This window comes from Syngnathus leptorhynchus, chromosome 11 (genome assembly GCF_054491065.1).
Source record: "Syngnathus leptorhynchus isolate UIUO chromosome 11, UIUO_Slep, whole genome shotgun sequence".
In the NCBI taxonomy this organism is placed as follows: domain Eukaryota; kingdom Metazoa; phylum Chordata; class Actinopteri; order Syngnathiformes; family Syngnathidae; genus Syngnathus; species Syngnathus leptorhynchus.
Genome location: NC_141205.1, coordinates 7358073 through 7372073, shown reverse-complemented (window position 1 = coordinate 7372073; position 14001 = coordinate 7358073). Strand labels below are relative to the sequence as shown.

The 14001-nt window shown below is 43.0% G+C and overlaps 2 protein-coding genes across 2 annotated transcripts; both read right to left on the bottom strand.

Moving 5' to 3' along the window:
- Window positions 1–121: 121 nt before the first annotated feature.
- rft1 (RFT1 homolog) lies at window positions 122–2963 on the bottom strand. The gene is made up of 10 exons (XM_085923357.1): window positions 2725–2963; window positions 2569–2654; window positions 2328–2450; window positions 1956–2247; window positions 1744–1878; window positions 1362–1622; window positions 1145–1289; window positions 887–992; window positions 551–800; window positions 122–467 (listed from the first exon to the last, which is right to left on the bottom strand). The coding sequence occupies exons 1-10, from the start codon at window positions 2785–2787 to the stop codon at window positions 303–305; spliced, it is 1626 nt and encodes a 541-aa protein (XP_085779483.1). The 5' UTR covers window positions 2788–2963; the 3' UTR covers window positions 122–302.
- Window positions 2964–3101: 138 nt separating this feature from the next.
- On the bottom strand, window positions 3102–13396 carry prkcda (protein kinase C, delta a). The gene is made up of 18 exons (XM_085923356.1): window positions 13201–13396; window positions 10799–10929; window positions 10489–10688; window positions 10347–10413; window positions 9885–10041; window positions 9576–9607; window positions 8722–8807; window positions 8148–8277; window positions 7970–8070; window positions 7543–7642; window positions 7271–7401; window positions 6993–7166; window positions 6817–6908; window positions 5131–5193; window positions 4809–4947; window positions 4423–4611; window positions 4196–4324; window positions 3102–4086 (listed from the first exon to the last, which is right to left on the bottom strand). Exons 2-18 carry the CDS (start codon window positions 10905–10907, stop codon window positions 3928–3930), a joined length of 2058 nt encoding a protein of 685 aa, XP_085779482.1. The 5' UTR covers window positions 10908–10929; window positions 13201–13396; the 3' UTR covers window positions 3102–3927.
- Between the last annotated feature and the right edge of the window lie 605 nt (window positions 13397–14001).

Genomic DNA, 14001 nt, shown 5'->3' with positions numbered 1-14001 from the left:
TAAATCAACAGGCTTGATTCCAACATGGCAGGCATGATGTCAGCTATGGAAGTTGAGCTCCACCCTGGACAACTCATCCTGGCAGCGTTCTTTTATGAAATACAAAAAACTTCAATCCAAATGGGGGTTCTGAACATTCAGATTCTCTTTTATTTAAAAAAATATAATAAATTACAGTTACCGCTTTAATTTTTGCCCATAGTCCATCACATTATCATTATAAAATTGTATTACTGAAATATTAAACTTTTTGACAGTATTCTAAATAAAAAAAAATAATAATAATTCACTTGTCCTTCAAGCTAAGCGTGTTTTTTCCCGTACTGGGGCAAAAGCTGAGTCCTCACAAACATCACCAGTTGAGTTTCTGTGAGCAAAACCGTTCCGAAAACAAAAAGCAGACACGCCGCTCCCACGCCGACATGGACCAACCTGAGGAGCCAGCCGCTGTCGCAGCAGAAAGCACCCTGCCAACAAAAACAGGCACTGGTCATTACAAACGCTACCGAGACCCCGAAGTCAAAATAAGCCGCGAGGCGTTTGACGATACCTCACTGACGCCCGTGACGGCTGCACTGACGGCGAGCATGAGGCATAGCGGCGGTGAGGGGAGCAGGCCACGCAAAGGTTTCCACGGACTGGACAAGAAGTAGCGGCGGATGTACAGAATGCTGTGCGTGATGCGGAGGGCCATGTTGAGGCAGTTGGCCAGGATGAAGCCTGCGCTGCCCGCCCACCACGTCAACACGTAGGACAGGAAGAGGAAAGACACAGACAGGGCCAGCATCACCAAGTTGTACCTAGAAAGGAAAACACAGAGCTTCCTTGACATAAATGTTTCATTTGTTCAACACTCGGTGAAATAAATGGAAATGTCATTGCCTACTTGTCAACCTCCTCCTGGCTCATTGCAGCAAACACAAAACACTCGGTCACGCCGTTGACAGCCAACAGGAGGACGTAGCAGCTGTAACATCTCAGCAAAGATGGCCCTTCGTCAGAATACAAATAAGAAGCAGTGAATTGAAAATGATTCAATATATAGAAATAAAGTTAGGTACAAAGTCAGATGTTATGCCTGTAGTTCACATCTTTGTTATTCGGAGTGTCAAAAGACCAAATCTCATCCCATTTCCCAACTTACCTGCTCCACTGCTCAACAGGGATCCGCCATAAATGTCCAGGGCCAGTCCTGAGTAGGCGTACCCAAAGACCGCAATAATGAGGCCAATCACCATCACCAGTTTGAGCAGGCATTGTAGAACATCTGCTGCGACGCCAACATCTTCCTGGAGTCATCAATCATAGGATCAACTTCAACTCCTCGATATTCATTCACAATAAAGTCAGCCTGCGCACACCTGCTTCTGGCTTTTCACATCACGACCTCGCTCCAGCACTTTAGCGAAAAAGATGTAGAAGCTCTCCTCGATCGGCAGGAAGACAAAGCGTGCCACCATGGAGCCCAGATTGTTGATGATGTCGTAGACGCCCTGGTCGCCGAAGCTGAGCACGTTCAGGAAGGTCATGACGTAGCGCTCGCCTTCAGTCAGGATCTGTTTGAGGAACGACTGCTTGAAGAAGCTCCAGGTGAGTCGGGCCACGGTCCGGTCCACCAGCGGCTAGAAACAGACAGACGCTCTGAGAAGTTCATGTCAAATTTGTCATCAAAACTGGTATTACTGGATGAACGCTCATGACTTTAGCTTGTAACAAATGAGCAAAAATAAACAATCGCACTACCTCTCCATGAGCTGTGTGAGGCATCAGATCTCTGATGTTGCGCAGGGGAAAATTGCTCTTAGTCGCCTCTTTGGATGGCAAGAAACGAATAAAGTAAACCATGTAGCACAGTACTAGGACCCCTGTGTACACCAGCTAAAACATACCAAAAGAATCAAGTTATTCATCTTAAATTAAGAAATAACACACAGAATTTGGAAGCAGATTCTTACATGAGCAGCAGAGAAGATGTAAAGGCCCCACTCCCGAGCAGACACTACCAGCACCACCGTCATGCTGCACTTAGCCAGCATGGCCAAGCTCTCAGCGACCACTTTGAGCCTCACAAACATGTGGGCCTGGGCCAGTACCCAAAGAGGTTCAGCCAGGAGCTCCTGCATCCCTGCTAGGGCGAACAGCACCACAGCGGGGCCGTAGAAAGGAACGACTTGAGGGTCCGGCACTTCCAGAAGCCAGAGCCACACCGCAGCTAACAGGGTTCCCCATAGCATACCTAGAGGCAACCTGACAGATCAATTGTGCTTTATAAAAATAAAAAAAAAGCCAAGCAAATGTTACACAGTTAAAACACGGTTGATGCTCACGCCAGCCATAGAAGGTTGATGAGCTGTCTCCAGTTGTGCTTCCCCCCATCAGAGCCACTGAGACAGGCTCTTCGAAAGGCTTCTCGAGACAAAAATACTAGCGTGGAGTATAGCAGTGTAAGCCTGAAAACATGAAGATAATAACACACATCACTGTTATAAGAAAGAGAGGGGGGGGGGGGGGGGGGAAGAACATTTGAGCTGAATTGGTAGCAGTTCATCAACGGGTTTCCGAGCTTACCTGACATTCACCACTCCAATGAGCTCTTTGGATACAAAACGCAGGGTGAACATGTTCAATAAGAATGTGAGCACACGGAACATCACCTGACATGGAACAATAACATTAACAGGAGACATTTTATATGCAAATGAGCTCAGGTTAGCATTTACGCACCTGTAGCAGCACATTGTACGAAGCGAGAGTGGACGCGTTCTTCAGTACGTCCTGCGAGCTCATTTTTCAGCCGCTTTAAAGTCTCTCTAACTCAAGTTTCTGACATTGAATACATAATTCTTTATTTTTTACCACTTACAGAGAACGAACCAGTTCGCGTCGTGAACACGCATAACTGGGAACCGATGGTTTTCACTTCCGTACACATTTGTACAGACGTAGTTACGTAATGACGTCATTGATGCTACGCGAGACGCTATTGGTGGGTATACATTTGTTTCCCGGCTACGTAACATAACCAGACAGTAAAAATAAATACTACGTTACATTGTATTTTTCAAATGAATTTCTATAAATGACGAAGACAGAAACTGAAATAATTTGGAGGCTCTGGTGTGTTTTAATTAATGTAAAAGATGGAGACAGTAAAAATAAAAAATAAATCCACAAGGTACCAATCAATATACATGCTACACTAATATACACTATCTATATACACACAATTTTAGTTACTTCCAACTACAAATGTCTAAATTCAAGTAACATTCATTAACTTTATAGTCATGTCAATTTAAAGTACCATGTAAGATTTAAAAGTGTACTATTTTATTATTCTTTTTTTTCCCGCTGGCAGTTTTGTTTTCAGAATATTGTAAGGTCAAAGGCTGCTCACCTATTCTATGGAAGACTGCCGGGTCAATTCCATTTTCCATAGCAAGACACCTATTCAGTCAAATGTGATGTGATGACATAAACAACACAATAATTATTAAAATCCATAATTCAAGAGGAATACACTATGGTTGATTTTAGATCTATGTACTGTACATGAAATCCTGAATGATTTGCTGGCTTGAACTGATTACTACCCTAAACATACACAAGAGGGCGGTAGTGACGTTAAATGGAATGTTAAGCATTTTTCAACCTACCACCATTAATTATTATTACTGTATTATTATTATTATTTCTTACAGGCTACACAATAGCTTGACGCATGCATTCGAACACATGAGGCTTAATATATACAGTACCTCCAAATATATCGACTAGTACCCCGGGAGAGCAATTTGTGCTTAAAATAACATGACGCAAATTCTGCTGGTGGACCAGCTATTTGGCAGGTTTAACCATGTGACACAAAAAGTGAACTGCACCTAAACACTGGCTTTGTAAAACCAAGTCTCACTGTTCATTCAGAAGTTACTTCTCTAAGAGAAGCTCCATCTTGGGGTTCATGAAAGAAAAGCCAGCAAATGCCGACTGGTCCATGGAGTCTATGAAGTTCTTGTCACTGTGGGACAGTCGGGGCTTCTCGCTCAGGAACTCCCGATCAAAGTTGCTGCAGTCGTTCGGTGCTCTCTGTAATCAGGAGCAAATATGTCCCGTGAAGAACAAAACATCTGCAGCCTTGACACACTTAGGAGGGTTTTTCAAATCGACTATGTGTGTGTATGTCTGTGTGCCGTACCACTTTGGGCTTAAAGGGTGGCTCCACTTCCCTGTTCTCCAAGGCCGTCCAGTCAATGGACTTGAAGAAGGAGTGTAAACGAATATCACCCAAGATCCCAAGCCTACGTGTGGGATCTCTTTCAAATAACTACAGGGAGAAAAATCAGAAAAAGCAAATGTTTATAAAAAAAATAAATAAATAAATAAAAAGCTTTCTGAGGAATAGCTGCTCTGAGATGTACAGACCCGCTCCAGCAGCTCCTTGGCCTCCTTGTTGATCCAGCGGGGGTAGTGAGGGGTGTCCATGCGGATGGACTCAAAGAGCTCATCCTCGTCATCTCCGTGGAACGGCGACTGTCCGACGAGCATTTCGTACAGCAACACACCGAACGACCACCAGTCCACTGAGAAAGAATATTTCTGCCCCAGCAAAATCTAGGAATAGACAAAACATGCTTAAACTCCTCACAGGAACAATGCAGTTAAAAGTTAAGACATAGCAGACTGGGGAATTATCTACATCTTCACAGTTCCTGTATACGGCTTCCTGCTTTGCGCAATTTGTGCAGCAATTTAACAGCTTTTTTTTTTTTTTTTTCTTCAGTCTCAGTACAGCATCAAGTGCAAAGCACCTCAGGAGCTATGTAGTCTGGTGTGCCGCAGAAAGTCGTGGCCCGGTTCTCTCCAAAGACGTTCTCCTTGCACATGCCAAAGTCTGCGATTTTAATGTGTCCCTCATGAGTCAGCATCACGTTGTCTAACTTTAGATCTCTGTTAGAATAAAACGAAGCAGCATTAGAAACAAAAATGAGTGGTTCGAGATTTTATTACACGATGGTAAAGACGCAGTAAAGTGTTGATGGTTTATCGGCAAGTGTGAAGATAGCGGTTTCCGCTTTCCACTTGTTACAAAATCATGCTATGTAGTTAAAAAGTAAAGCACTGCTTACTAACCTGTAGATGATTCCTTTGGAATGCAAGAACTGAAGGCCGCAAATGATCTCAGAAGAGTAAAACCTGCAAGGACAAAGATGGTGGGGACAGACAGATGTCAACAACATGGCCACTGCGGGAACGTCGCCGTCTACAGGGGGCTTCTTTCAGCGTGCATATAAATTATTGAGGGGGGACATTTGTATGGAGTAGGAGGCAGGCGAATAGCACTGCTATCATGTGAAAGCTGAGTGTGGAGTGTCTCGGGTGACCCGCTTCCCTTGTTATCTGTGTCAGGATGAATGACTGCAGATAAAAAAAAAAAAAAAAGAAAAATGTTTATTTGGGTTTAGTTTGTTTAGGACATTTGTCTTTACTTTAGCATAAGACGAATCTATAAGACCAAAATATTTATGAATAAAAGATCATATATTGTAATACAGATTAATTGGCATTTTTTAAATTTGGAGTTTAGCCAAATTTTGGTGCTTTGAGTCTTTTAATTTTAAAAGGATTAAAGTTGTTGTTTTTTTGTGATGCCACCAGAAAAAAAAATTACAGTAACAACAAAAAGGAAGTGTATGCTAACCATAGGAGCGGATGGAACATGCAACATAGGAAATAATTTGGCCGCTCAGAACAGTGCGTGAACAAAAGAGTAAATGTTTTGCCGACTTTGAACTAAATCAAGTCGATAACCGTAAAGCTGAAGTCCACGTACGTGCTTTGTAAGTGTTTTATGTGCTCCTGTTTTTGAACCACCTTGAAGTCGAGTCCAACCGCTTGTGCGAAGCTAGTGTAAATCAATTTAAATAGGCTGCGCCTGTCTACACTAACTGGATCCTTTGGTTGGAACGGTGACTCTGAGAGGCCACTTGAAACCCAGCAAGCGGTTCAGTCACAGCCTCAAGAAAAATATTGCATAACCCAACGGAACAGATACATTTCACTCGGCCGTGAAAGCTTGAGCACAAACTGAGCCTGATGCTTATTTACATATTCGGAGCGTGTGTGTGAGTTAGTGTCGAGCTGTGTGACCCGATGAAACAATCTTTGTTTTTGTTTTTTTGACAGCCCCATTGATGGGATTTCACTAGCATTTCAATTCTATGAGCTGCTGTTAGTTGTAGACAATATTTGAGTGTTCTTTTGTGTACATCCTTCGACACATACGATACCTGGGAAAACTTGCTCTGCCAGGCTGGATGTGTGTGTTTTTTTTATTTCCATCTTACGTCGTACAGCTAGTGGGGAGGGACAAAGGCTGTTTGTGTGTTAAAGACTAACTTAGCTGTTAGCTTTGTCAATGAGGCATTTTTTTTTTAAAGGCCAGCTTGCTTGTTCAGTTTGAGACTTTTTCCACTTTGTCACCCATGTGCCAGCGTCATTATGAGTTTGTTGAAGGGAACGCCCCGGCGGCGAGGAGTGAGGTGGGTGGTAGTAATGGATAGCTTCTGACAAACAGTACACAGGCACTCAGGGAAGCTCAGTCCTTACAAGGCCATTGTGCTCATATGAGAGCGCCAACAAAAGGACGCCACCCTTGGCCCATCAGGAGACAGTGAAATCAAAGTTTAAAAAAATAAAAATCCCATAGAGGGACGACAGCAAAGAGAGCTACACACAGAGAATAAACATGGTCTCTATTTAACTTGTGTTTGCTTTCCATTCAATGTTTCGTATGTATGTGCCGAGTCTTTTTCTTACGTAGATCTGATGAGATCGAATCGTCCTTTTTCCTGAATATGAAACATTAGATCCCCTCCGTTCAAATATTCCATCACAAAGAACAGATGTTCCTGCAGTCAAACATGTCATTAAGCATTCATCGTTGAGTGAGCGAGAAGAATCGGGACTAACGACAGAACGGCAATGACGTTTACCTTAGTCTGGAAGGTTGAATAAAGGTGTGTGAGGAAAGGGTTATCCCAGGCTAAAGCCAAGACTCGTTTCTCCACCATAGTGCACTCCACGTCGTCATCCATCAAAACCACATCTTTCTTCAGAGCCTTCACAGCAAAGTACTCCTCCTGACCTTTTAGTTCTGCCAAGAGAACCTGACGCAGAGATAATACTTATCTATTAAGGCCCAATCTTACAAGTCAAGGTTCGAATCCACTGCGTGTCAAATTGTAAAAAAAAAAAACATGTTGTCATTTACTTTGCCAAAGCTGCCTTTCCCCAGGACCTTGTGGAAGACAAAGTTGTCCACGTTAATGCGGGTAAGGTGCGTAAGGCGAGTCTGAGGCTGCGGGCCCGAACCATGCCAAATTCTGCTGTATTGGCTTGTATCTAACAAAAAAAAAAAACCACCACACACACAAAAAGGTTACAGTACATTATTATTATTATTATTGAAGGATCACAACAAACAAACTGAATATTGTATAGGGAGCAACAGTAAAACATTGGGACACATATTCACTCACTGACCGTTGATATCCAGTTCGGACAGCTTATTGACCTCGTCGTAGATTCCAATATCAGATAAGTTTGTATCGAGGTTTGGATCAGAGCGGCGAGTGAAGGATTTCTGATGAACAAAAAAAAAAAAATAGGAGTTAAAATAACTAATTTTGCAATGAACACATAAATCAAAGACACAATAAATTGTTTGGACAACAAGTGATTTTAGCCCTTAAAGACAGCAAGATTTGCAACGCTCCATTTTTATATAATTCAAGGTTACGGGGATGTGTAAATTTAATGTCGACGCACTATAAAAGCAAAGTAAAGTGAATGTTTGGAACGCAGTGAGATGGAAAGAGACTTGCGTTGACTGGATTAGATGACATTTTATGGGTTTTGTAAAATTTACAGCTGGAACCACTAAAAGTAAGTTTGTCTTCTCTCAACTCACCTGACTGACTTGTGTGAGCGCTTCAGCTAAAAGTTTCTGGTTGATACCACAAAGGTTGGCCACTTTATGCTGACACTTGTGGTGAACGTTCATGGAACAATCTTGAAGACACAACAAAGCAAAACAATCCCGCTTGATTCCAAAATGATGCTATGGGGAAAAGCGTCCCGTGTCGTACCTTCACATTTCAGGCCCTGCTTGACAAGACCCCACAGCAGGCTCCCACAATGGTCGCAGAAGGTGGGACTCATGTAGTTGTGGCTCTTGAAACGATGCGGCATGTCGATGTTGAAGCGTTCCTTCTGGAACTGCGGGAACAAACGCCATTCGTCCTTTCCATTAGTAAGCCGTAGCAAAAGAGATCTCACGTCGCTATTGGTGAGCTGCGGAATCTTTAGGAGCGGTTTCACAGCTTTGTAAATCTGCCTGATCATTTTCGCTCCTTTCTCAACTCCCTGGTAGAGCCCAAATTGTTGCTTCTTCCACACCCCGTCGTGCCTGCCGTGCATCATGGAAACTAATCCCATCTTGCGCTGTCCACTGTGTGAATATGTGAGCTTGATCATTTCCGTCTTATCTGTCGCTCGGTCGCTCGGTCTTTGAGCGGCTTTATCCTTCGCTATTGATGAGCTTACAAACCGTGGACCCTGCCTCTGTCCTAAACTCTGACCTGACAACCCACATGATTCAATATGGCCACGCTTGTTTGTTTTCTTTCAGATATTTACGCAGCCAATTTGTGCGTTACATACCACGGTATCCCGACTGTTTGCGGCGGTGCCGGTGCATCTGCCGATGATTTTGTCGATGCATTTCTTGTGGATGGCCGCGTTGCATTCTGAAACAGAATGTCATATGAATCATCTCATCTTCATATTTGAAATCAATGTTTCTTAAAGTCTGTGGCATGCGCCTGCAGGTATGATGGAATTACAAGAATGTAAAGGATTTTTTTTTTTCAACCCGCTCTCACAATAGACATTCCATGCCATGCTTAATCCTTGGTCACGCTTGACCAGCGGCGGGCAGTCCATTCTCTACGTGGGAACTTAATCCAACCATTCTAATTGTTCAGATATTTTCAAGCGATAAAAAGCATCTACACGCAGTAGCTTTTTTTCTTCAGTGCCGGTTGTTCGTTGCTTAGTAAAGCAATTTGAAGTTCATCCGTACAATCAAAGCACATGGTAAGTTTGGACAAGCTCACTTAAAATGGAGACATGCCATGACGTGTCGTAATTTATGCGCCAGTTCCAACCGCCACCTTTACTCATAGAACTCAAACATAACAATTTGTTGTCATCCACTTGGCAAAGTCGTCAAGATTGTGCACGTAAAAGGGGTCAAAGCTTAAATTGGTGAACAGCAGTCTAAGTGTAGACCAGCAAGAGACAGCAAATGACATAAAAGTTTGGAAACTAAAAGCTATAGTCATTTCGTTGCTTTCAGTAAGTATTTTTTATTTTTTTTTCTCCCCCAACCATGTTTTGAGGTAGTGAATGATTTTTCTTTGTTCTCCAATTGAGGACATGAGAGAAAAAAAAATAGAAGCACTTTTATAAGTCACTGCAAAGGCAGAGGGACGTTCAAATGACACTTCACTTACGTCTGCATTTGTAGCCTTGCTTGTTGAGTCCCCTGTGAGAGCAAAGCAAACACAAATGTGTCCATTACAAAAAAAAAAAAAAATTCAACCACAGCAATGTAAAGTGGTTAGTCATTGATTCTTCATCTGATATAATGAGCAGTTTAAGCACACTAATGTGTAAATCGTGGCTTCTTTTTGGCGCAACTTCCTGCTGAGACCAAAAAGAATTTCAACACATTTTAGTGCATTGCTGCTATCAATGGACTGAGAAGCAATGGTTTAGAAGTTTCCTTAAAGTCCCCTGAAAGGAAAGTAGGCTGAACTCACCAGACAAATTCTCGACACACGGAGCAGAATGTGGGCTGCCTGAAGAAGGTGGCGATGAACTCGTGATTCTTGATGAAATGGATCTTTGCCTGCTTGATGGCACCTCGTCTACGGTTGAGGGTGGGGGCTTCTTCTTCTCTTGCGGCGTGTTTACTCTCTGGCGGACACAAAGTTCATGTCACAGACGTGACGTGTTGATTGTAATCCACTCAGACATCTTTAATTGTGTCGAAGTGCTTGTTTGTTGTCGTTGTGTTCCTATAAACCGGATGACGGATAAGACTGATTGACACGCTGCTTGGGAATGCTCAAGTTAGCAGTGGGCTGAAAAAAAAAAAAAAAATCATTCACCCACTTTCCTTTCTTGCTCTGAAAACCTATTTTCTCAGTCAGCCACTTGCAAGCATCACTGTGTTAATTGAGAGATAGTCAGACAGATGTTTTTTTTTTTTTCTTCCCCACCTGAATCCACTCCCTCAAGAAAGTACTGCACTGCCATCATGACTTTTCCAGAAGGCTGAAGATCCACCTGAACACACAAACACGAACTCAGAAAGAAAGCCCTGCTTTGTTGAGTACACAGAAGCAACTTGAGCTGTCCTACCCAGAATTCAGCACGCCCGTTGGCTTTCTTGCAGCGCTCAGCGAGCACGGACATGCCGACCGTGACCTCGGCCAGCGCCTCCTCCGCCGTCTTCATCAGCAGCACCTCCAGCACACGGCCCTCGTAGATGTGCGCATCAAAACTGGCCTTCCAGGCTGGATACATGGTAGGTTTCCGCTGAACTAGAGTCTTCCCTCGTTCTAGGAAAACAGAAGGAGAGATGCTAAAAAGAGCTTTGGACTAATCGTAAAGTAAATAGTGACGCTCCCCGAGCACACAACACACATTTTGAAGTTAATGATTTTCTCACCAGTGGTCAAGGCCTCCTTCATTTTGATTGCACAGAAAGGTGGGTCAGCCGGAGACGGCAGGGTACCCAGGTCGAATGTGGTGAAGGCAATCCTCAAGAAAGGAGCCATGGTGACAAGTCCCGAAAGTCAGCTGTGGCCAAAGACAAACAAATAAGGGAGGGTTACTCAGCGTACATCTCGAGGGATGCTTTAATTACAGTACTTACCACTTTCTTGAGTTTTCCATGAGAAATATTCAGGGGTGATGCCGTACTTTTTGTGACATTACATAAAACGTCGGGAAATTAGAGAAAGACTCTCCTCTGATCACTTGATTTTAAGCGTTGTGGCCAAAGACAGTTACAGTATGAGGCCCGGGCGGACCAAAATTTGCATTTACTTTGCATGTAAATGGCTTTTGCAATACCACAAACAAAAGCAATGTAACTGCTTACCCATGTCAACTTTATGCAAGTCTGTACTAGTTCATCCTTGAACGCTCAATCAGCTCATGCAGATGGTTTGAACTACGACGGAATTTTCAGGCATATTTTTCTTCCAAATTCTAGCACACTTGAGGTGTTTGCTTTCGATGTAATACACACATGATTCAGAACTGACATGTGTATCATTCGTGACCTCTGCAACTTTAGTCCATGTTCATGTTTTTGGTGGTGGTGGTGGGGGGGGGGGAGCAGCTGCAAAGATGTAGAACATGCCTGCCGCGACAAAGCGAGCCTCTACATGTCCCGAATCCAACACAAGCACTCGGCACTCCACAGGAAGCTCGGCAATTCCTCAACCCGTAACCGCCCACACTGAGACCAGCAGAGTTAAGAACAGACACTGGGAAGTAAATCAGTCATGTGAAAGACGAGTCAAGTGGGGGGGGGCAAAGTCAGTCATTGACTGTGGCCACAGTGTTTTAGAATATAATCAATACACACATTGTGCTATGTGATAGAGGGCACTCGCGATCGATTAGCATGCACAGTTTTGATTTGTCCTCTCGCTTGAATTTAAAGTTGTACACCTTTCTCTTGCCACCATTGTGTGGCTCCTTCCGAGAACGTCTGGGTGACACAAATGTGTGGTTGCTGGCAAGGACGCTTTCTTCATCATTGCAAAGACAATCTTAGCTAACAGGTTTTATGATTACAGCAAAAGAGTAGTTCTGAACATTAGGAGAGCATTTGCAAGCGCACTCATCGAACGTGGAGGAATCCACTGGCTTCTTTGTAAAGAAATCTTGAATCTTTTCAAAATGTGATGGCAACTAAGCCATACTGCTTCTTTGTTGTTCGAGCCCAGCTGATTCGGGGAAGAGTACACCCTCGATTGGTCGCCATTCAATTACAGCAATTAACACTGACATAATTCAAAAGAGTTGATGGGTGTATTCAGACAGAGTGCTTTGTGTGGTTTTCAAAAGTCAAGGTTTACCTAACTGCTAATACTGGCTGTCATCAGTAATGAGCTACTGTTTGTCTTTTGGATGGGACTTATAAGCAGGGCATAATATGATTGGCTACTTGCAAAGTTGAGTAAAAGAGACACTTATTTCAAGTTAATTACCCTCGATTAACTCTTTTCCTTTCTTCCTAACTGTGAAGTAGAAGATAGGGAGCAGGAAGAGATACTGCAAACACGTAGGCATTTTTGCTCTGATTAAAGTAGTGCAATGTTTAAAAACAACAACAAAAAAAGTGCCAGCGAGTATTAGTTAGCTCCAAGAACAGCATTTTGACTGACTAAGAATTAAAACAGAAGAATATTAATTGGTTGGGAATCATTAGTCACTGGCATAGCTAGTTAACTAGATAAATATTATCTGGGCCAATTCGCTTGGGTGACATTGAATCATTTGCTATGGAATGCTGTTCTGGTGTATTTTGAAGCATGCCATCAAGAAGATGCTTCAATACTTGAATCTGGACTGTTATCTCTATTGAGCCGCACACACAACCGTTGTAACGTTGGATGTTACAAGCACGTTACTTTCCACTCCTTTACAATAAAGTGCAATGAGCGGAATGCAAAGCAACTCAATCGCACTTAACAACTCAAAAGTTGGCGGCTGGTTTGTTTGGCGGAGATTTTTTTCATTATTTTTTTTTTTCCCCGAAGTCGACCCGGTTGAGTCAAAGACGATGTGACAGCTCACATATTCCACCGCATCCACGCAGCTTACTTTGTGAATGCTTCTAAACTAATGTCGGGAACCGTGCACCGATGCATAACGTCGTCATTTACGCATCGTTTGTAAAGCTCGCCACCATATCAGACCTGAGGCGTCAGTAAGTGACAAATGAAACGGTGCCATTAAAGTCTCTATCTGAGGGACGTTTTGCATACACGTACAAATCCGAAGTAGGCGGAAAAAAAAGTCGACAAACAAAAAGGTCGTCAAGAGCTAACTCACCTCGTCCTGCAAACTGTCCGTTGTCTCTTCACCGCCGCACGGACCAAAGTTCTTTCTTTCTTTTCTTTCTCGCCACCTCCTTTTTTTCACTCTGTGATACTCTCGATTGAGGAAGTGTGGCGCGGCGCGCTCCCGACGCCCTCCCCGCACATGGTGACGTCTACCTGACACACGCAAGTGAGCGCGGACGCGCGCTCCACCGTGTTGGCGCATGCATGGTTGAGTCCAAAAAGTTTAGTCATGTTTTTCTTTTTTTTCATAATGAGAGGGTGGATATGTAGGCATCTGATTGTTTATGGGCATCTTTATATAAACAAACAAAAGTTAAACAATGTAAAAGAAGTCAAAAGTAGTTCATTAATTTTAAAATGATATACACTAGACAACATAGAAATATGTTACTGTTTATATTTATGTTTATTTATGAATGTTTTTAATCATCTTTTCTATCTGTTTCTATCCAGCTTCAATCTTCAATTCAAATCTGGCCATTTCTGTCATTCTAAATATAGAATGCTGATAGCGCCTTTGCATCATTCTCCATATAGGAATACATCTAGGGCCTATGAGAGTGGGCGGTGGAGGAGTTTTTGGCAGTAAACAAGGCCACTCTGCATCCACACAAATGCACATCAAATTGTCGCTTCACCCTAACAAGGAGGAGGAAGATTTGGCTCTGTCACTGATCTTTTCTTTCCATAAACAAAATGTCCTCCCACTATAATCTATTTTATGCCCGGATCTGATCTGATCTATATTTCTGCTATACATGCATCAAAGGAAAATGCTTGCCGGTAATTA

Bases quoted from the DNA above. Each gene is read 5' to 3' on its own strand.
- rft1 (XM_085923357.1), bottom strand. From the start codon at position 2,787: ATGAGCTCGCAGGACGTACTGAAGAACGCGTCCACTCTCGCTTCGTAC. The intron at 2,451-2,568 runs GTAAGCTCGGAA...TCATGTTTTCAG, and splicing joins ATTGGAGTGGTGAATGTCAG to GCTTACACTGCTATACTCCA. The intron at 2,248-2,327 runs GTGAGCATCAAC...TTGATCTGTCAG, and splicing joins ATCAACCTTCTATGGCTGGC to GTTGCCTCTAGGTATGCTAT.
- prkcda (XM_085923356.1), bottom strand. From the start codon at position 10,907: ATGGCTCCTTTCTTGAGGATTGCCTTCACCACATTCGACCTGGGTACC. The intron at 7,167-7,270 runs GTAAATGACAAC...TCTCTGCGTCAG, and splicing joins GGAAAGGCAGCTTTGGCAAA to GTTCTCTTGGCAGAACTAAA. The intron at 4,612-4,808 runs GTGCTTTGCACT...GTCTATTCCTAG, and splicing joins CAGACTACATAGCTCCTGAG to ATTTTGCTGGGGCAGAAATA.